The 22435-nt window shown below is 38.9% G+C and overlaps 2 protein-coding genes across 4 annotated transcripts in view; both read left to right on the top strand.

Annotated features, from left to right (window-relative positions):
• The window catches only part of LOC130927694 (E3 SUMO-protein ligase ZBED1-like), a 287791-nt gene that overhangs the window by 226542 nt on the left and 38814 nt on the right, over window positions 1-22435 (top strand). The window lies entirely within an intron of this gene.
• Window positions 1-22435, top strand: part of LOC130927680 (gastrula zinc finger protein XlCGF57.1-like) — a 59813-nt gene that overhangs the window by 15744 nt on the left and 21634 nt on the right. The window contains exons 2-3 of one of the 3 annotated variants that reach the window (XR_009066483.1): window positions 6678-6761; window positions 15045-19825. Coding sequence is in view for 2 of the 3 variants with exons in the window: in XM_057853641.1 (XP_057709624.1) it covers window positions 6678-6761; window positions 15045-16636 (1676 nt within the window). In the remaining variant the exon portion in view is untranslated. Of the gene's footprint in view, window positions 1-6677; window positions 6762-15044; window positions 20904-22435 lie in introns of those variants that run through there. The other 2 variants (XM_057853642.1, XM_057853641.1) reach the window with 2 other exon arrangements.

Raw genomic sequence — 22435 nt, 5'->3', positions numbered from 1 at the left:
TTTTAACCCCTGACCCATTTTCATGCCCGTTATTAATTCACAAAAACATTTTGGAACACTTCATTTTTTTCCCCAAAGTACAAAAACACATAAAATACAAACAATGAGGTCAAATGCTGATGGCATCAACTAGTGCAGAAGAACAGAATGTAAACACTCGGAATACTGTGACTTCACTGTTTACTTTCTCTTTTTGTGGTATGTATATATTGTTATCCGCATAAATGTCACATATCAATGGAATTAAGTACGTAAAAAAAACCTGAATAAATTTGGAATAAATAAATTGAAAAAAGGGCTACGAGATAAAAGTTGTACTATTGCTTCGAGGAAAAAAAAGTCACAATATTACTTGACGTACATGCATGTTAGCTGGGAGCTGCGACAAAGCATTAATATAAATTCTCTCTTGATTATAATTGATGTAGATAAGGCAAAATAATGTGGATTTCCTTATTTGTAAAACCAATTCTAAAACACAAGATGCTTTCAATATTGTTGATTTTAACGGAGGTTGCTTGTTCAGCTACATTAGCCCGACGTAATAATACAACTTTTATTCTCGAACAATTACTTCGAAATGTATTCTCGGAGTAATACTATTACTTTTTAAATAAACGCCGAGTCCGTTAAAATTAACAATATTCAAGGCATCTGGTGTTTTAGAATCGGCTTTACAAATTATTAATAGTGATGCACGATAATGCATTTTTCAACCGATACCGATAACCGATAATTTCCTCCTCATTCCAACCGATAACCGATAATGTCAAGCCGATAATTCTATTAAAAGATTTATGTAAAATTTTAAAGTATACACAAAAGAAAATATTACTGTGCAAAATTATAATTTATTGCTCTTTTTTTCAACATAAAGTATGAACAAGTCGTCAATTCAAACATCTAAATAATGACAGATTGTCTGACATTGTGTAATGGTAAACCTTTGGCAACAATTACTTACAGAGTAAATACCTAAGTTGCACAAAAATGCGTTTAAAAGTAAGCCATTCCTAACATATATAACATTAATCTGCTGCAAAACACACCTCCTTAAAACTAGTCAGTTTTAAGTGTAAATCTATTGGCAATAAGTGAAATTATCTGCCATCGCTTCAAGTGTATTTCTCTGATTTCTTGGAAGAAAAATAGCTAGCTGAAAATAATCTTAACAGCCTTGTTTTAAGCAATACATTATTATACTTAATATATTATATATTATACTTAAACTTATTATATTATACTTAATAAACCGGAAATACATCTCGCTGACGATAGCACCAGCATATTAGTAACTAGTTTAGATGTTCAATGTATTTCTTGTTGTTGTTTGTGTATGTGTTTCTTTTCTTTCTTCTCTTGTATTTCTTCTGTCCCCCCATAATCCCTTCCTGTTCGCTGCTTTGTCATAATAAAAAGATATTTTGAATGATCAAAATGGGAGTATGTCAGACTCTCAATGTGAAACATTAAAACTGTTCAGAATCCGGGCACTTAGACTTCCATTCTCTGTGTCAAACAGCTGAACAGGACAGGTTTTTTTAAAAAAAAAACAAAAACAAAAAAACATTATTATACTTAATCCTTAAAAAAAAAAAAAAATAAAATAAAAAAAAAAACTTGAAGAAGGAAAGATTTTGAATAATATTTGTGGCTACAGAATATTGATTTAAGAATTTGATTATCTACTGTGACTGTAATTGAGCAGAGAAATAAGTTAAATAATTTTAAGTGATTGCTAATGTTATATGCTTTGTCTGTGAAAATGATTACCTCAAAAGAGCGAGATGTAATGTACCCATTCTGCAGCGCTTTGTTTACATTTGCGGCTTTCACGACATTTGCGTTACAGCAGCTAAACTGCTACACGGCAGTACTATTTGGACGGAGTTGGAGCTCGCATCCGCGTGCGTGTTGTTTTGTGCCTGAGTTTTATTAAGCCGAAAATAAAGGCAGCGTTACAAAGTCATCTGACCGCTCGTCATTTCACATTCTGAATGCATTATTGACTGGCTGACTTCGTTTTCTCCATGTTTAATAATCTTATAACCACTGTGCCGTCATGATAAGCTTGCTTACCGGACATCACTTTTTCATGAAGAATGGTGGTCGTATAAACTGCATTATTTCTTTTATCCAGGGCTTTGGTTCTTGGGTCATTAAGGTAAAAAAAAACAACAACTGTGTCTCGTCTCGGCGGCGGCGGCAACAGCTACATTCGCACCGGATAATCCGCCCGCCCCGGCCGGTTCGCCGCGGCGTATTCGGGTCCTGGCTCTGCTCGCACGCCGTGGGGGAACCCTCGAGAAACCGGGGTGTTCGCCGGAGGTCCAGAGGCCGGGGAACCGGGCTCGCCCCGCCTACGGCGAGGCGGCGGCGGCCTGCCGGACTGGCCAGAGCGGCGGGCTCCGTCGGAAGACGGCTACTTGCCGACTATCGGTCTCCAGTAGTGCCGGTGTTTAGCCTTAGATGCAAATTTACCACCCGCCTTGGGCTGCATTCCCAAACAGCCCGACTCTGTATCGTCACAAGCCCTGTAGTTTAACTTAGTGTTTACAATAGCTTTAGCATTCCTGCTAGCAGCAGCCTCGTATTTGTTCCAAAATTCTTTGTGATGCAGTTTTAAATGGCTGCTGTGTTAGTGGCTTTGAATGAGGACGCGTTCTTTCTGCCTCATGGAACTTCTACGGTACATGTTTCGCAGATGGCGAGAGCGTCATTTTTTTAGTAACAGCCGCCATAATATTCAACTACTTCTTGTCTTGTAACTCCGCCTCCTCAACCCCTCCTCCCTCAGGGGCTTCAGAGAGGGGAGGGGTTGAGGAGGCGGCGTGCTGAATTCTTCGGTTGCGCACATTTGGAGGCAAAATCAAGTATATAATTATCGGATTGCATTATCGGTTGAATTTTTTTATTATCTGGATTATCTGTGTGACGTCATAATTGCCATTATCAGCCGATAATTATCGGCGACCGATATTATCGTGTATCTTTAATTATTAAGGACAATATTTTTGTTTCCCTAACATAAAAATTATTTATGATGCACCGCCACACCAAGTTAAAAGCTGCCAGGCATTGCAATTGAGATTTTTTTTTTTTTTTAAAGATTTGAAGATACATCGTAATTTGAACAATGTAAAAGGAGGTCTATAGCTCATTATTTACACACTATTTGGCATAAGTCGGCTGAAATAGCCCGTCAAATATAAATTGTTCCTTTACACACCTTATTTTGAAAATCGCATCGGTTGTTGTTGCTCCTAACTACGTCTGCGCTGAGTTGGAAATGGGGAGAAAAAGCTGCAGAAAGGTTGCCTGGTACACCAGACTCACCGCTGTTCCAGCTATTCAGTCTGGCCACCATTCAGCGGATACAATTTCCAGGGCGGAGCAAGCCACAGCAAACAGACAGCGGAGTGGACCAATCAGCGACGGGCAGACGTGACGTTAGTTAAACGACGAGGGCAGGACGAGGGACTTGCGCGCGAAAGGAAACATACGAGGAGAGCAGAGTTTATTCGACATGGCTAGCGCGAGACAGACTGTTGTCAATGACTCGTGTCGATATGTTTTTGGTAATTTAAAACAGATTTTACCGTGGATTGGAACATATTCTCGGCTCTCCTGTTCACCGTATGTGTTGTTGTGAAGACGACTTCCAACGCGCAAGAGTGACATTGCTCGTTAAGAACACGTCACGCAAAGAAACAAATCTGATTTGTCGATTGATTTTGTACCTGCTCGAGAGGCCGTTAATGGGATGGTTCCCAGACTTTTCTCTCAGTGTTTGAAAAATACAGGGAGAACAGTGTGGCCATGCCAGGCAAGCAGAAAGGTACTTCAACTTAATGAAAGTACTTCTGGTTTAAGCCTGTGAAAACGACCTCAATGTGGACATTGACGTAAGATTTATGGCGTGCCTTTGATCCAAATCGTCACATCCTAGCCTAGCATTTTTTCGGTGCTGACGTCACTCGTTGTAATTTCAGATGAATATTCATATGAGAGAATATTATTCAATGTGTATTTATTTATTTCAATTTTTATTTCAATATTAATTTAAATATTTATTTATTCCAATATATATTTATTTCAAACATTTATTAATTTATTTCAGTTTGTATTTATTAGAGCTGTCCCGACTAGTCGACATAGTCGACGTCATCGATGACGTAAATCCGTCAACGAGCACAACATCCCGTCGACGGTTAATGAAGGGTTAAAAAAATATATGCGTGGAAAGTTCAGAATGTCGGACGCTTGGTATGCAAGCGGGGAAAGCGGCACAAAGCCAAAAAAGCGCACCAGAGAGTCCAAAACATTGACTTATTTTTAAAGAAACAAAGGAGGGTACACTATTGCGTCCTGTCTCTTCAATGCCAAGCTTGGCTACACGTCGGCCGTGAATGATAACGACAGGAGATTGTAAGTCCATCTAACTAACTAATTACATGTTTTATTGAAGTTGCTTAGCCTGTCGCGATATGCAATGAGTCCATTTATCGCATGGTAAATAAAAATGAGGGCGGTCATTTTCACGGCTGCGTTTTATTTTCACAGCTGCGTTTTATCGCTGCGCGAGTGCGTGCTGATGGCATATGAGACACCAGTTCTTTTCTCTCATCAACACGCTGTAGAATTAAAGTTCAGACATACAAAATAAGAAAACACATCTGTATTAAGCGGTATATACGTTAGCATTGTGACATTGAGGTGAATGGGGAAAAAATACGACCTACTTTAGCCGGCTATAAAACAGGCAGCCTCCTCCAAAACTTGCAGTTAAAAGGTGACACTTCAAACATGAAAAATCGCTGGCTAACAGCGTTTGCAAAAGGAAAAAAAATCTATTACTAACACCACATGCAATGACAAAAAGTTGTTTTTTTTTCGGAGTGTCAAGCATAAATTTGCGGTTTACTGAACGTACTTCCGGTAAACATTTAAAAAATAAAAGCATTTCATGTTGGTCATATAGATAACGATTTCTGGAATTAATCCTACATACTTCAGATTCTACACTAAGAATACCTTTGAAATGACACCCTTTATGAAAAGTCTGATTGGCAATGAATAATTATTATAATACTATTATATATAGTACTACAGTATACTATAATATTAATGCTAGGTATTTTTTTAAGAATTGTTTTGAATCATGTTGGAAAGGTGAAGTCAGTGTTCTGAATCTGTTTACATTCCATTCTTTTGCACAAGTTGATTCTATCAGCATTAGAACTCATTGTTTATTTGTGATTCATTATTGTTATTTATGTTTATTTGTACTTTAATAAAGAATTTAAGTGTTTCAAAATGTTTTTGTGAATTGATGAGAGTCAACAAAAATTTCATTGCTAAATTAGTTAAAAAAAAAAAAAAAAAAAATATTGTAAGATTAGTTGACGAATCGTAAAAATAGTCGGCTGACTAATCGGGAGAAAATTAGTCGTTTGGGACAGCCCTAATATTTATCTAACTATTTATTCCAACATTTATTTAACTTTTTATGAATTCTTGCACTCTCGTTCCCCTTGTACTGCATGAAATCATTTTTTTTCTGTCATTGGCTCATCAAACTCTGTGAACTAGGCGGACTTTGATTTGATCAAGTCTCCTTCCTTCCCAACATGGCTAGCCTGATTGCAGTAATAAACTAAACCGCTGTGTTTTGTAAGCCACGTGCCCAGGGTCCAAATTTTCTGCGTCATTATGTTCTGCTAAGTCTCATATGTCTGTTAGTAAATCCAGAGAGAGCTCATGCAGAACCTCAGCCATCGCTGCCATGTTGGGAAGGAAGAAGCAATAGCTTGACTCCATCGACTCAAACCCCGCCCGCCTTAGGAGTTAGATGAGCCATTGACAAATAAAATTATTTTATGCAGTACAAAGGGAACAAGAGTGCAAGAATGAAATAACTGTTGTAATAAAATAAATATTTGAATGATAAATAAAAATTTAAATCTATATAACAATTGAAATAAGTATTGAAATTAAGAAATGAATATTGAAATAGAAGCATTTTAATGACACATTTATTCATTTATTTAACTGAATATGTTCCAATCCATGGTAAAATCAGTTTTAAATTACCAAAAACACATCGACACAAGTCATTGACAACAGTCTGACTCGCGCTAGCCATGTTGAATAAACTCCGCTCTCCTCGTATGTTTACTTCCGCGCGCAAGTCCCTTGTCCCGCCCGTTGCTGATTGGTCCACTCCGCTGTGTTTGCTGTGGCTTGCTCCGCCCTGGAAATTTTATCCGCTTAATGGTGGCCAGACTCAATAGCTGGAACAGCGGTGAGTCTGGAGTACTAGGCTATGCTTTGGTCACTCTAGTGCGCTTTTTCGGCCTTGTGCCACTTTCCCCTCTTGAATCCCGAGCGTCTGCCATTCTCAACTTTCCACGCATATATTGTTTTTTAACCCTTTATTAACCGTCGACGGGATGGTGTGCTCGTCAGCACATTGACGTCATCGTTGACGTCAAGTATGTCAACTAGTCGCTCTTTTGTCAAGCCCATTGAATTAATTTGAATTGGATCGGATGACAACAAAGCATGAATAAACAAAAGAAAATTGGCAAGGAAGGAATTTTCTCTAACAGAAAACAAATTTGGGGACAAGTTTGCAAATGAAATAAGATTTGGCCCATGTGTTTGTGGTCTTGCAGATCTATATGTCAGCCAAGACCATCGTCCTGAGCACCAAGAGTCTGCATGCATCAAAGAGGAGGAAGAGTCCAGACCCATCCAAGGTCATTTTAAGTGTTTTTTTTTTTCTGCAGATGAGGGAGAAATCAAATATGGTACCTTGTCATAAGTACGGAAATGTCTTTGTCTAATATAGTGGCTTTGCTTACTTAGTAGCTGTGCAATGGACTCGTGAACAGACGTAAGGTTTGCACCATGGCATCAACTTGACTACAAGTAGTCCCGGGGTTACGACGTACCTAACTTACCCGATTTCGACTTTACGATGAGGAAGTCTTGTCCGCCATTCTGTCTCAAGTTGTGTTTGTAAATTACCTAGTTCTTGCCATGCCTATTTTTGATTAAGGTTGTCATCCTGTCAGAATCTCAGAATGTTTTTTTTTTTTTCTCGGGAGCCCGAGCTGTAACATGGATGCGTCCCATTCATGACAGAAACCAAATATAAATATGAAAAAGTTTTTAAGATGCAGAATCTAAAGATAGTCATGGGTTTTAGTCGGGGGGTCGGGAACCTTTTTGACCGAGAGAGCCAAAACACCCAACATATTTTAAAAAGAGCACTGTTTCTTTCGTGAACTCATTTGAATGCACCCACCGTGGTCACACTCTGCTTTTACAAGTAGTCGCAGAGTTGCGAAAGAAATCTCGATTAAACAACATCTTTACTTAGAATGTTACAATCAATGCACACTCAACACTTGGAAGATAGCAGTGCCTCTCGGAGCAGCCATCTAGTAAGTCTCGCTCTCTTCTGGAAGTGGCCTGGAAGTCTTTATTCTGATGTATTTTCCCTTGGCAAACCAGCTCGTTACATTACAGCGAACTAGTCAGTTAACCATGAAGGAGTGCGAGTAGATAAAAATACTCGCTCAGGCTTTAATTTTAGTCGCAAATTACCCCCATTGGGGGCAGTCTGGAGCCCTGGATTGAAAGTGATTTTTCTTTTAGAAATGTTTTTTCTTTGTTTGAAGCAACTTATTTTTTTGGATTGAACAATCAAAAAGTTGTTTCAGTCCCCAAATAACTTCACTTCAATCTAGGGCAGTCCTAAACGATTATTTTTCTCCCGATTAGTCTGCACTTTAACGATTAGTCGACCATTCTAATAAGTTTTTTTTTTTTTTTTACATATTGCAATTACATTTTTGTTGACGATTGTTAATTCACAAAACATTTTGGAACACTTAACTTCTTAAAGTACAAAAAAATGACAAACAATGAGGTCAAATTCTGCTGGCATTACACTGAAAACAAGGTAATTTAGTCATCAGCCAATCAAACGTGAGTTTGAGGGGAAAAAATGGTGTCACTGTCTGAACATAATGAAAGTAGTTTACTTCATAATGGTAGGGTAAATTCTATCTTTACAAAATATGAGAAGACAATCTCAATGACCTCTATAAATGAACTCATTATATAATGCAAATAAGGTTTCTTAAAAGTTGGTGGGGACAATTTGAGCATCCTGAAAAGTTCCTAGTGTTACGTCTCTACCGGTCCCTATGAAAACCTATGCCATTGGTCCATTAACAGAAGGACTATTCTTGTTGGGTTAATGAAGTACATACTAGTATTAGGGCCAAATGAAAGGAAAAAGGACTATATACTAGAAAAAGGAGATGTTAATAGTACTAATGCTACAAGAAAAAAAAGTCATATTATTACGTAGGGTAATGTAGCTGTAATCAGCTACGCATTTTACGTACATGTACCGCAGCTGAGAGCTACGACATTAGCCTGGCTAATGCAATATTTCAAATACCGTATTGGGCCGAATATAAGATGTCCCTGACTATAAGACGACCCCTTCTTTTTCAAGACTCAAGTTTGAAGAAAGACTTTTTGAACACCAAATTAATTTTTATACAGAAAATAATTTCAGTACATCTGAAACAAATGATTATAACAATATATTTGAGAGAAAAAGCATCTTGTTTTGCCTCATTCAAATCTTAATATCTACGTATATGTAAACTGAAGTGCAATCATATTCGTAAACGGATGGCTTTTGGTTTTTGAAATGTAAATAAACCAATCAATCTATTGTGATAAAACAACAAAATTGAAATCACTGCATTAACCATCAAAATGAAGTCTAACTGTAACTGTAGTCCTGAAACAAGTCTGAATAAGGAAAAACATTGCAGTGAAATAATGCAAACTGGTTAAACGGAGATCTGTCATGACAGAACGTCGCTTCAATGATAATCTGGCGTCATCTAGCGTCGTGAATGGGTATAATGTCTAGACCGCGAATATAAGACAACCTGCACTTTTTCAGTCTTATTTCCATGCTAAAAACACAGTCTTCCTTTGTTATGGTTCCTCTTGGGAAACAAAATGTGAAAAAAAAAAAAAATTGCCATGATATGACGCAATTTGGCCGTGACACAACATGGTGAGGTGGTCTGACTCCGGTGCAGCCCACCACCGTGGTTTCAAAAAAACCCTTGGGTCAACCCTGGATCCACTTGTATCCTTGCTCATTCCTCATGGGCAAAGGCCTCCAGTTCATTAACATTTTTGGGCTTGCGTGCTGTAACTGCCTTCTTCAAGTACCACCGAAGATTTTCAATGGGCTTTAAAGGGGAACTCCGGATTTTTTGACATCAGGCTTAATCATCGAGTTAGGGGGGGGTTAATTAGTCAGTGGAGTAGATTTCAAAATATTACGTAGCGTTTGTTAGTCTTTTATTATTTTTCAGGGCTCCCGAGTGGCTATGCTAATGCAAGTCAATGTGCCCAATTAGCATACCAATAAAAAAAACATACACGCAGGAGAATCACCGATGACGCATGCAATCAGTAGTGTTGGCTATGTTTTCAGGATAAAGTTATTAAAACTTACCATTGCATGTCTATAACTGCAGTATGAAGAGCAACATTAGTAATTCAGTTGCTTTGCAGAGAACAAGCGCCGGGCACTCAGGGCGGAGGGATATCACGTTGGTCTTTTCACCGCAGTTTTTTTTTTTTTTTTTTTTTTTTTTTTTTTGTGGCAACGACGCAACTTCCCGACACGAGTTTTCATGAACTCAATATATCGCTGCATAGTGACGATGAAAAAGCATTTCGATGCATAAGTGAACACGAAGACTTTTTACCACTTATCAACAAAGGTGTTCTCGAAAAATTTTTTCTTCGTTGACAAGATCAACTGAAAGAAAAAATACAAGGCCAGCAGGCCCAAATGGACAGCTAATCAATGAGGTAAGTGAATTCCTGCATGCCTTATTTTGCCGCTGGACGAATATTCGTAATGGTCTCATTATAAAACTACCTATGGTATACTCTAAGCTTCATTCTACTTCAGGTAAGCAGCTATATCATCTCAACTGTAATGCATTGTGAGCGTAAAAGCATAATGTCATTACCAAAAGCAGTAGCTGTATGGCAATTATTTACGAGAATGTGCCTAAATCATCACGGGATATGTCAAAAATGAAAAACATTATAAAACCCTGACATAGGCAAATGTGTTGAACATAACTTCAAGTAGCATTTCATGTATTACAAGTGCCGGTGATGGGCACCTTTGAGCACTTGAAGTTACGTAACTTGCGGACTATAAGTCGCTTCTTTTTCCCCTCATTTTGAATCCTGCTGCTTGTAGTCAAGTGCTGCTTATTTGTTGGGTATATTTTAAATGTATATTGCTAAATAATCTAGAGTTCTGTAACTTTTTATTATATACTGTTGATCTACAACATGATGATTTTGGAACTTTCTTGTTGAATCACCCTCTATTATGGTTTTGTTTTAGGCAACTCTGATTGGTAGCATATAGGGTTGTTCTTGAGTGGGCGTTGAAAGGCGAACATCTGGGAAGAGGCCAGCGACGTGTTCTTCCATCGTGTGTCGTCTCCTGCATCCGTGAGAAGTACCCTTCTGTCAGTGAGAACTACAATGGTTTTAGGGAAGCTGAAGATGCTATGCAATTTTTCTAAGTACGACTTACCTTTTCATACCATTTCCTCCATACCCAGAAACTTTTTATCTTTTAAACCTTCACATTTCACAAATTATACAATATGTGTGTGTTTTTTTTATTGTCGTTCATTCAAAAATATCTACATTATAAAATATCTATTAAAAAAAAAAAAAAGGAAAATGTCTGCCTACTTATTTTTTAAAGCGACTGACATGTTGTAAAATAACTTTTTCTTTGTCAGGCCTTTCGATGTTTACAATGTTCGGTGGAATAGTAGTTGGAGGCTTGAAATAGAAGTCTGGCTCAGCAAACTTTAATCATGAATCCTGCCGTCTTTCCAGGACACGCTTCCACCAAATTCTCTCTGAATGTCTGCGTTGTTGGCTCGTAACAGCTCCGGGCAACCCATCTTTTTGTTTGCTTTGGAAACTCCGAGCTGTATTTCAAAGTGCCTAATAGAGTAAATTTGATAGAGATATGTACATAAGAAAGGTAGAGTGCAATTGTAATGGGACAAATGTTGACAGATTTCAATTTGGTCCATGACGTATGAGTAAGCCTACCATCAGCGTTCCTCTGTTGCTGGCGCCCGACATTTTCATTGTGGTCCATAACAGACATCAGTGTCCTTGCCTTCATGGAGTTATAGACAAAGTGGAGCCTCTTTTGGGTGTACTTCAGCATCGCACTGTGGTATACCTCCAGGTCACCTACAGATCACAATAAAAAGTAGCTTGTGAGATATGTCATGATATACGCCAGTGTTATAGACACAACCGCACCACGGAATAAGGCAAACCCAAGTATCAGAAAAAAATAAATAATGCAGTATTTTCATGTTCAGCCAAAAAATACAGGAGACCAAAAAGATTTAATTGATCTGGTGTCCTGATGAGGCAACAACTTAGTCAAAAATTTGCTCCTGTCGATCATCATTGTGTACTTTTGTTTTAAACAAAACTAAAATTGCATTTATATTATGTTTGTGTAATGGACTAGGGATGTCAATGGCAGAGGATAACATTTTCTACTGCAATAAAATAAATGTTTGGAAAATTGCTTCTAATTCAATCAGAAATCAAGTGAGCTATTAGTGTTGTAAATAGTGTAGTAGTGTGTAAAAGGTCTAGTCCTTCAGTGTTTCGGAATGTCAATCTATCTCTCATAGTTGAAGAGGCTAAACAAACAGGATGCATGTCTAGAGGTGTGACACTATATAGAAAAGATGATATATAGCGATAGTCTGTAGCCCAAAAGGTTATCAATATACTCCCACCAAAAAGTGATATATATTTAAAACACTAGAAGTGCAGGGGGATTGTGTTTTTGGCTATAAAGAAAGACCGGAAAGTCATTAGATGACCACTATACCAAACTCAGGTGGATAGGTACAATTAACATCTGAATGTTTGCAAATGCAGGACTACCTTGGCTTTGTCAAACAACAGACCACTCAAACAAGCAATCAAGCAGAGGGGTCGCTGCCTGAGTGTGAAGGGGGGGGCTCTCTTTATAGTTGCAATAGCATTTGAATATTTGCAAATGCAGGACTCCCTTAGCTGCAGTTTCCTACTTGCGTACGTCAGTGCCCTGAGGAATTCCGTGGCCAAGAGCTGGTGGAAATGATCCTGATTGAAGTCCACCCATGTGACTGAGATGGAGAGGAGATCAACCTTCAGCTGTGTTGGGACATTGAGCTGTTTTTTTCTATCTTCCTAATTTTGTCAAAAAGCGCACAATTCAGTCACATTAGACAACCATACTGAGCAGTTAACAAACACTAAAACATAATTATCAGGACATAAAGCTATAGAGATTTGTAACGTAAAATAGAGGAAGTAAGTAAGTAGAGAGTAAATGAGAGGTGCTGTCGTAACTTTGCACCTCAATTCACATACAGGAATATGTAAAAATGTCGTCTGCTTGATTTTCTGACAAAGCCAAGGTAGCCCTGCATTTGCAAATATTTAAGATGCTTGCTAGTGTGAATGCGAATGCCAAATGAGGACCTCAATGCTCAAAAAAATATTCTGATTAGAGTTAGATGACCCTTCTCTGGAAACAACAGTGATTTGTATCAACTGATCCACCTTTGCCCTGGCCAGTTTTCAAAAGGTGTCACTGTTTAGAAATATAAAATAAAGAAAATCTTTTATTAGATGAGTGTCTATGTTTGCTCAATGGCTGCCATTGACGGCGCTAGACATGCAATTCATTTTGAGTGGACTGGACATTGAGCACAGTCAATGGCACTGAAACGAGAGCACGTCATTTACAGGTCATTCATTTCTTGTTCATTTTATGGCATTTTACAGGTTACTTCCTGTTGCATTGGAATTGCTTCCTAACTGTTTGGGGACATTTTTGAGTGGTCAGTAAGCCTAAATCAACAGGAAGTGACCCGTTAAAAGGAAGTTATCGAAAATAAACTGGAAATGATGTGAAATGCCCCAAATCGAGCTCATTGAGAGCCATATACAGTGGGGAGAACAAGTATATTTGATACACTGCAAATGGGTTCATCAAATACTTGTTCTCCCCACTGTACGTCCAATCCATTTGAAGTGGAAAGTTGGCTGGCAGCGAATAACTATCCACTGCCATCCCTCCCTCTTCGAACTAATTGGATCTCTAGTAGAGGTCCAATCAGTTTCTCTGTTTATTTATTTTTTTGTTGAATATCCTAGAAGCATTTCCTGATCGATTTATCGATAATTGTTGTATTGTTTGTGAGATCATCTTTATCATAAGTCTTGTATCGCATATCGTATCGTATCGTATCGTGAGGCACCCAGAGGTTCCCAACCCTAATATCGTGTGGCAATTATTACTAGATGATCACTTACTCGGGATGATTGTTGAATTGTCCTCGGCTGGCCTGATGTTGATGTGGTATCCTTCACTGGCGTGGACTGTGGTACAGCAGATCTTACCTATATTTCATTATCACAAAAGAAAGTATGAACATATGCTTGGCTTAGTAAGGCCTATCATACAAATGAGAGCTGCTCGCTTTGTTTTTTTTTCTAGTCATTTCAGGCATTGACATTAATATTTACAAATACAGTTCTGCTTTTACGCAAACGACAACATTTTAAATAAATGCCTAAATGGGAATGGGATGAAGAAAACTACTTACTATAGGTAGGGTGACAATATTTAGATTTCCAACAAAAGGGGAAACTCGACCCGGCCTCGAGTAACTTAAATTATAATATTTATACACTAATTATACTATAATATAGGATGATTCAAAAAGAATGTGCCAAAATCCTCATGTGATAGAGCGCAAGTATATCGGTTACAGAACTCTAGCTTGGACACATTTTCAATTCACCCAACAAGTAAGCAACACTGGACTATAAGCAGCAGGATTTAAAATGAGGGGGAAACATAGCGGATTATAGTCCGCAAATTACGCAACTTCAAGTTTTTAAATCAAGTGTTCAAGGGGGCCACTTGTAATTCAAGAAATAATACTTGAAGTTATGTTCAACACATTTGCGTATGTCCGAGTTTTATAAAGAGAAAATGTCAAAAAATCCGCAGTTCCCCTTTCATAAAGAATTTAAGTGTTTCAAAATGTTTTTGTGAAGTAATAAGCGTCAACAATAATTTCATCGCTGAGTTGGTTAAAAATAAATAAATAAAAAATTATTAATCGACTAATCGTAAAAATAGTCGACTGACTAATCGGTAGAAAATTTGTCGTTTGGGACAGCCCTTACCGGAACATGATTCCGCCTCACCCTTCTCACCTTTTTAACCCCTGACCCATTTTCATGCCTGTTATTGTTTCTGATACCTGTCGTATTGTTCTGCATGTTTGGAGGCCAAGTCCATGATTAAACCTGAGGTAGAAAAATTCTTCGTTGCTGTACCCCTTCGAGACACTTGAGCGGAACAGATTTTACAGACGGCTATCTGAGCATCTTTCTTTGAGACATCAAAATACTTCCAATCCGCGGACATGTTGGCTTTAGAAGACAGCATCGGCCAGCGTGTTGCTTCTCTCCGTGTTTTAATGACGTCATAACAAGAGGGACTAAGTTCTTCACGCGATTTGATGGTAAACTTTCGGTCTTCAAAACATATAGACCGAAATGGCATTTGTAGCTCTTTTTGGCCAATAGTATTTGGCGTCGAATTTTTGGTCGCATCTTGATGCGTAATCATGTCTCTTGCGCCTCAAAATAAAACCGCATAGTTTTTCATGCAATTTTTTTGTATGAAAACTTTAGAAAACCGTGAGGTGCACTGAATCCGTGCAACCTGAACGGCGAAGTCGTGAGGGATCACTGTACCTGATTTCTCCAAGTTTTGCACAAAGGAAAGACTGGCCGATGACGGGGTGGTGGTCCTTAAAATATTTCAATGGTTTTCTTGTGTCTTGCAGCTTTCGGAAAATGTCTTTGTGCTGAGCGGCAGGAGCCAGAATCTCCTGGCGTTAAAGAGCATGTTGAGCTCCCCCAAATCAAAGAGGAGGAGGAGCCAGAGCCCCATCTACAGAAGCAACTTCCAATCAAAAAGGAGGAAAAGGAGGAGCTGTCATATGTTAAAGACGAGGAAGGTATCACCGGGGCAATTGGTGAGCCCTTGAAGAGTGAAGATAGTCTGAGTGAGGCCAGCAGAGGGGCAAATCCTCCGAGTGGCGGCAGCAGCTTAACAGAAAGATTGCAAGCAGACATTTTCATCGCTCGATCAGATAGAAATGGCGGCAAGTCACACTCACCGTACAATAATGATGGTTATAAGAAATCTCGCCGTGACGACAAACTCTGCAAATGCTCTAAGTGTGGGAAAACCTTTGCTAATAAGTATACTTGTCGTACGCATATGAGGAGCCACACTGGTGAAAAACCTTTTTCCTGCTCAGCTGGTGGTCAAGGTTTTACTGAAAAGCAAAATTTACAAATACACATAAGAACCGAAACTGGAGAAAAACCTTTTTCCTGCTCAGATTGTGGTCAAAGATTCAATCGCAAGTCCACCTTAAAAATACACGAAAGAACCCACACCGGAGAAAAACCTTTTTTCTGCTCAGATTGTGGTCAAAGATTCAATCGCAAGTCCACCTTAAAAATACACGAAAGAACCCACACCGGAGAAAAACCTTTTTCCTGCCCAGTTTGTGGCAAAAGATTCACGCAAAACCAACACTTGAAAAAACACACAAGAACCCACACTGGCGAAAAACCTTTTTCGTGCTCAGTTTGTGGTCAAAGATTCGCTCGAAAGCCATACTTGGACATACACACAAGAACACACACGGGAGAAAAACCTTTTTCCTGCACAGTTTGTGGTCAAAGATTCGCTCAAAGGCAACACTTGAAAATACACACAAGAACCCACACTAGCGAAAAACCTTTTTCCTGCTCAGTTTGTGGTCAAAGATTCACGCGAAAGCCAAATTTGGACATACACACAAGAACACACACGGGAGAAAAACCTTTTTCCTGCTCAGTTTGTGGTCAAAGATTCGCTCAAAAGACATACTTGAAAATACACACAAGAGCCCACACTGGGGAAAAACCCTTTTCCTGCTCAGTTTGTGGTCAAAATTTCGCTCGGAAGGACTACTTAAATCAACACACACGAACCCACACTAGAGACAAACCTTTTTCCTGCTCTTTTTGTGGTCAAAGATTCACTCGCAAGTCCACCTTACACATACACGAAAGAACCCACACCGGAGAAAAACCTTTTTTCTGCTCAGATTGTGGTCAAAGATTCAATCGCAAGAGAGCCTTAAAAAGACACGAAAGATCCCACACTGGTGACGAACCTTTTTCCTGCTCTTTCTGTGGTCAAAGATTCAGTCATAAGAACACCTTGCAAATACACGAAAGAATCCACGCCGGGGAAAAACTTTTTTCCTGCTCAGTTTGTGGTCAAGGATTCACTCTGAAGGATCAGTTGGAGAGACACATGGCCAATGATATTACATTTTTGCATCGTGGGAAAATACTTTTTACTTTAAAATCTTAAAGCGAGTACTTTTGTACTGAGAATTTTTTTTTTCCACCTGTACACCAACTCAAAACTATTTTATTATTTAGTCACATTGGACTATTATGAACACAACCACCTACAGGGTCGGTTGTAGGCAGACCTGTATGAGGGCAGTCAGAAATGTGTAGGGGGCATCATATGTTCATATCATGCTCGCCACTTTCACACGTACTACCCGGTTTATGCCTGGGACATTTCCCCATGTGTGAAAGCAGTGACACGGCTAAATCCCGCGTCACTTTATACTAAGTCTTCAGTCTTAAGGTGTCATCCAGATTTTATAAACTAACAACATACACTCACCGACCACTTTATTAGGTACACCATGCTAGTAACGGGCTGGACCCCTTTTGCCTTCAGAACTGCCTCAATTCTTCGTGGCATAGATTCAACAAGGTGCTGGAAGCATTCCTCAGAGAGTTTGGTCCATATTGACATGATGGCATCACACAGTTGGTGCAGATTTGTCGGCTGCACATCCATCATGCGAATCTCCCGTTCCACCACATCCCAAAGATGCTCTATTGGATTGAGATCTGGTGACGGTGGAGGCCATTTGAGTACAGTGAACTCATTGTCATGTTCAAGAAACCAGTCTGAGATAATTCCAGCTTTATGACATGGCGCATTATCCTGCTGAAAGTATCCATCAGAAGTTGGGTACACTGTGGTCATAAAGGGATGGACATGGTCAGCAACAATAATCAGGTAGGCTGTGGCATTACAACGATGCTCAATTGGTACCAAGGAGTCCAAAGAGTGCCAAGAAAATATTCCCCACACCATTCCTCCACCACCACCAGCCTGAACCGTTGATACAAGGCAGGATGGATCCATGCTTTCATGTTGTCGATGCCAAATTCTGACCCAACCATCCGAATGCAGAAATCTGCTTTTTTCCAATCTTCTATTGTCCAATTTCGATTAGCTTGTGCAAATTGTAGCCTCAGTTTCCTGTTCTTAGCTGAAAGGAGTGGCACCCGGTGTGGTCTTCTGCTGCTGTAGCCCATCTGCCTCAAAGTTCGACATACTGCGCATTTAGAGATGCTCTTCTGCCTACCTTGGTTGTAACGGGTGGTTATTTGAGTCACTGTTGCCGTTCTATCAGCTCGAACCAGTCTGGCCATTCTCCTCTGACCTCTGGCATCAACAAGGCATTTCCGCCCACAGAACTGCCGCTCACTGGATATTTTTTCTTTTTCGGACCATTCTCTGTAAACCCTAGAGATGGTTGTGCGTGAAAATCCCAGTAGATCAGCAGTTTCTGAAATACTCAGACCAGCCCTTCTGGCACCAACAACCATGCCACGTTCAAAGTCACTCAAATCACCTTTCTTCCCCATACTGATGCTCTGTTTGAACTGCAGGAGATTGTCTTAAACCATGTCTACATGCCTAAATGCACTGAGTTGCCGCCATGTGATTGGCTGAGTAGAAATTAAGTGTTAACGAGCAGTTGGAGTGGTGTACCTAATAAAGTGGCCGGTGAGTGTATATATTAACTGGATGACCTAATGCTCAAATAAATTGGAACCTGAGAACTGAAAGGTAGTCTTATAAATAATATTGAAAAAAATACTTTGTAAACTAATTAGATATACTAACTAAACAGAACTTTTTTGGGGGGCGGGGGGGCTTTTTTTTTGTTAGCAAAAAAATTGTTCAAAAATCTCCCTTCACTCCACTCGACAACAAGTCTCCTACTTCCCTTTGCAAAAACTCACAAATTTATCCATGTCCAAGTTGTTAAGGACTTCTCATGGGCCAAGATTATCATATGTCTTCAGTCTGTCACTTGAAGTGGACACTGACTTATTTCTGTGCTTGTTGTGACTAGTGTTGTTAATCTTACTTTGAAAAAGTAATTAGTTACAAATGACTTGTCCCAAAAAGTAATTGAGTTAGTAACTGTTACCTAAACCTAAGAGTACCGTAATCGCCCGAAGATTGCCCTGATTATATGACGACCCCCTCTTTTTCAAGACTAAAGTTTGAAAATACACTTTTTGAACACCAAATTCATTTTTATACAGAAAATAATTACATCTGAAAGTTCAAACAAATGATTATAACAATATATTTGAGAGAAAAAGCATGTTATTTTGCTTCATTCAAATCTTAATATCTGAACATTTGAATATGTAAACTAAAGTGCAATCACATTCGTAAATTAATGGCTTCTGGTTTATGAAATATAAATAAACCAACCTACTGTGATAAAACAACAAAATTGCAATAACTGCATTAACCATAAGGGGTTCGCTTTGGCCTGTGGAGTCAAATTCAGCATTCGCTTCAATGATATCTGGCGCCATCTAGCGTCGTGAATGGGTATAATGTCTGGACCCCAAATATAAGACGACTCCTGCTTTTTCAGTCTTATTTCAATGGTAAAAACACCGTTTTATATTCGGGCCAATACGGTAATTAGTTACTTGGCAAAGTAACTGACGTTACTTTTCATGTTCTTCACATTATTATTATTATTATTATTATTATTTTAATTTTATCTTTACTTTATCAGGCAGTCTCATTGAGATTAATATCTCTTTTACAAGAGAGGCCTGAGCACAAAGAAACATTCACAAATATCAAACAATTCGAAATACACTAACGGAAACCGTTACAATAATCAGTACAAACATCAGACAAAAGAGATTTTAAATCACCAAGATGAATGATTGGCTCTAGTTTAAGAGTAGTTTGCAATTCGTTCCATTTAAGAGGAGCATTTAAAGCCAGTTCTGCCACCATTAGTGCAAGTGAATGGAATGTTTAGGGTTAAGTAGTTGGATGATCATGTTTTGTAGTTACTGGATTAGAATGACAGGAGAGATGTGAGGTAGTTCGGAAGTTTGCACAGTAAAGCCTTATAAATGAATAACATGATATGGATATTTCTTCTTGACTGTAGTGAGGACCAAACAACGTTTTGATAAAGGGTACAATTATGAGTGTAGAAATTGTCATTGGTGATGAAACGTAGTGCACTGTGATAGACCGGGTTTAACTTTTGAAGAGTTGATGGAGCTGCATGACAGTACAGGATGTCCCCATAATCGAGAACAGAAACAAAAGAAGATAATACAATGGTTTTTCGGTTAGAAGTTGACAGCCTTTGATTCTATACTGGAAGCTAAGTTTAAATTTAAGTTTACGGATTATGTTAAGATAATTATCGGGGTTTGATTCATTAAATGTTTCCTTGGTTGGTTGATTGAATATTTGCTTATGCTCATATATACCATAAATAATACATACTGCCATATTCTTCTTACTTCTAGTTATGCTTATGCTCATATATACCATAAATAATACATATTGCCATATTTTTCTTACATATATAACCAGTAAATGATCATTGCTTGCTATACCAGATTGTAGTATAATGCTTAAGTGTTACAAAGTGTAGAAAGAGGGTCGGAGTGGCTTCATGGCCGCGCCGTTGCATAACTAGACCTTCCAGGCATCCTAGCACCTGGGGTTTTGGACTTTCGCCTAGCCCCTCGAGGACGATTTTCCATCCGAGGACATCTTCCAGGGCCACAGCGGTGCACAACTGGAAGTGTTTGGACTATTCTGCTGATTGTTTAACGTTGCATAACTAAAAGTGTCTGCATTATTTTGACTGCTTATATATTATTTTGACTGTTTATATGATTGTTTTGATTGTTTACATAAGCTCTTGCTCCACACACGTGTATCACTTAATTCCACCTACATGCACACATAGCCAATAAAAAAACCACATGGGTGTCGCTAGCTTGCTCTCCCCTCCCTCAGGGTGGCGCCCATTTTGTTCAGGGAAAACCCCTAAATAAAATACCAAGGAGGGTTTTTTTTTCCTTTAGATCAATCTTGGTGGCTACTGAGTCACATGTTTGACCTCCTTGGCCAAGAAAGCTGAGTGTCTTCTCTCCTTATTTTTGGGCAATTTTACAATGTCTACCTAAGGATCTAATTTTGAACTTGACATTTTTTGGTCAATCGAGCCGGATTGCGACATACCTGACGTTTCCTGGAGCGGAGAGGATATCCATTCAAAGCGTGCACGTACTCTGTTTGCGAGGGGACTGGGCTCAACTCCGCTTCTGGAGGCGAAGGGTTGAAGCAAAACCGAAAGGATTGAAGACATCTCACGGTAGGATCAGCCAAATTGGATGATTGTATGGCTGTAACAATTTTTGCGGCTGGTAAATTTTAAGGGCGACGGTGTCCTGTACGTACTTAAACTCCGTGAAAAGTAGACGCACCTAGAAAGGAGGCGATACAATATTTCGCGTCCTTTTTGGGTGCACGTTCCGTGTCTGCTTTGAGTGGACGCACCCAGAAGGGGTGCGATACGAGATTTCGCATCTTTTCTGGGTGCACGTTCCGTGTCCACATTGATAGACGCACCTAGGAAGGAAGTAATTTTTTTTACTTTGCATTGAACTTTGAAGCTAAATCTGGTGCTTGAGGCTTTTCCGTGTGAGGGAAAAGTCTCGTATCGCGTAGTCGCGATATACTGTGTAACGCAGAGTGCTATTGGTTGAAGGGTTAAATGGTTTCATTCGCGTCTTTTTTGAATGCACGTTCCGTGTCTATTGTAGTAAAAGTAGACGCATTCAAAAAGGAGGTGACACGATATCTTACGTCTTTCCTGGGTGCACGTTCCGTGTCTATCTTGGTAAAGTCTTGAGAATACTAGTCCCCCTCAAGTCAGGCAGGTGTCTGTAAATCGGTAACAGGACAACGGGTCCTACGCGCGTCTATTAGGGCAACGGGTCCTAATAATAGTAATAATAATAGTAATAATAATAATAATGATATTAATGATACAGATAATATAGAGAAGTAGATAATATTGCGATCAAACTTGGTTATTTGTTGCAAATTAGGCGAATAATTCAGGAAAACTCTGAAATCTAAATACGTTCATAATTAGTGTGAAACGTTACTAAAAAGGATTTTTGGAGGTTTAACAACTTCTAGGAGACGAATAGAACACTCTAGCTTGAGAAATAAAAATATCTGAATTTTGAAGTGCATATGACACGAAAAATTGAAACTCGAGAAAACGCGTAAAAACAATCTAAATGTTTACTAGAAACCCGTGCACGGCCAATAAGACTCAATAAAGCACGAAAAAGAGTAAAATTTAGGGGGAAACTCAATCCTTGGGGAGGAAAAATTAAAATACCATCCAAAAAACTGCTAGAAAATAATTTTTTAGCGAAGTTTAGATCATATTAAGGAGGATCTTGTGTGAATTTAAGGCGAAAAACGACGTTTTGACCCTCGGTCTGAAAAATTTTTATTGTCAGAAAAAAACTCAAAAGTGTCTACAAAGCCTGTGCACGGCAGTTAAACGAACGGATAAGAATAACACATAGGATAAAACCAGTACTGGTGTGTGAATGAGGTTTGTGTGAATGTGTGTGTTTTTTACTAACATAATACAAGTGATACTCAGTAATACTGAGAGGTAGAAGCCTGACCACTACCGAACTGCCAAATTGGATGAGAAATTAATTGTCACCCCACTTTCAACTGACAATCGGCCCATAGGAACACCAGGTTCAGGGCCTGATCCAAATTTACATCCAAATGGGGAAAACTAACAGCAAACTCGATGAGGGGAAAGATCCTAAATTAGATCTCGCGTGTAAAGACTGGAAATTCATCGGGAGTCGATGTCCAACTAAAATAAGATTTTTAAATCTTTGGATCACCAAGTACGGATTTAATGGCCAACTTAATACCCAAAAAAAATCGTACACCTGCAGGACCAAA

The sequence above is a fragment of the Corythoichthys intestinalis genome, chromosome 13, assembly GCF_030265065.1.
Source record: "Corythoichthys intestinalis isolate RoL2023-P3 chromosome 13, ASM3026506v1, whole genome shotgun sequence".
NCBI lineage: Eukaryota > Metazoa > Chordata > Actinopteri > Syngnathiformes > Syngnathidae > Corythoichthys > Corythoichthys intestinalis.
This window is presented reverse-complemented; position numbering and strand designations above follow the sequence as displayed.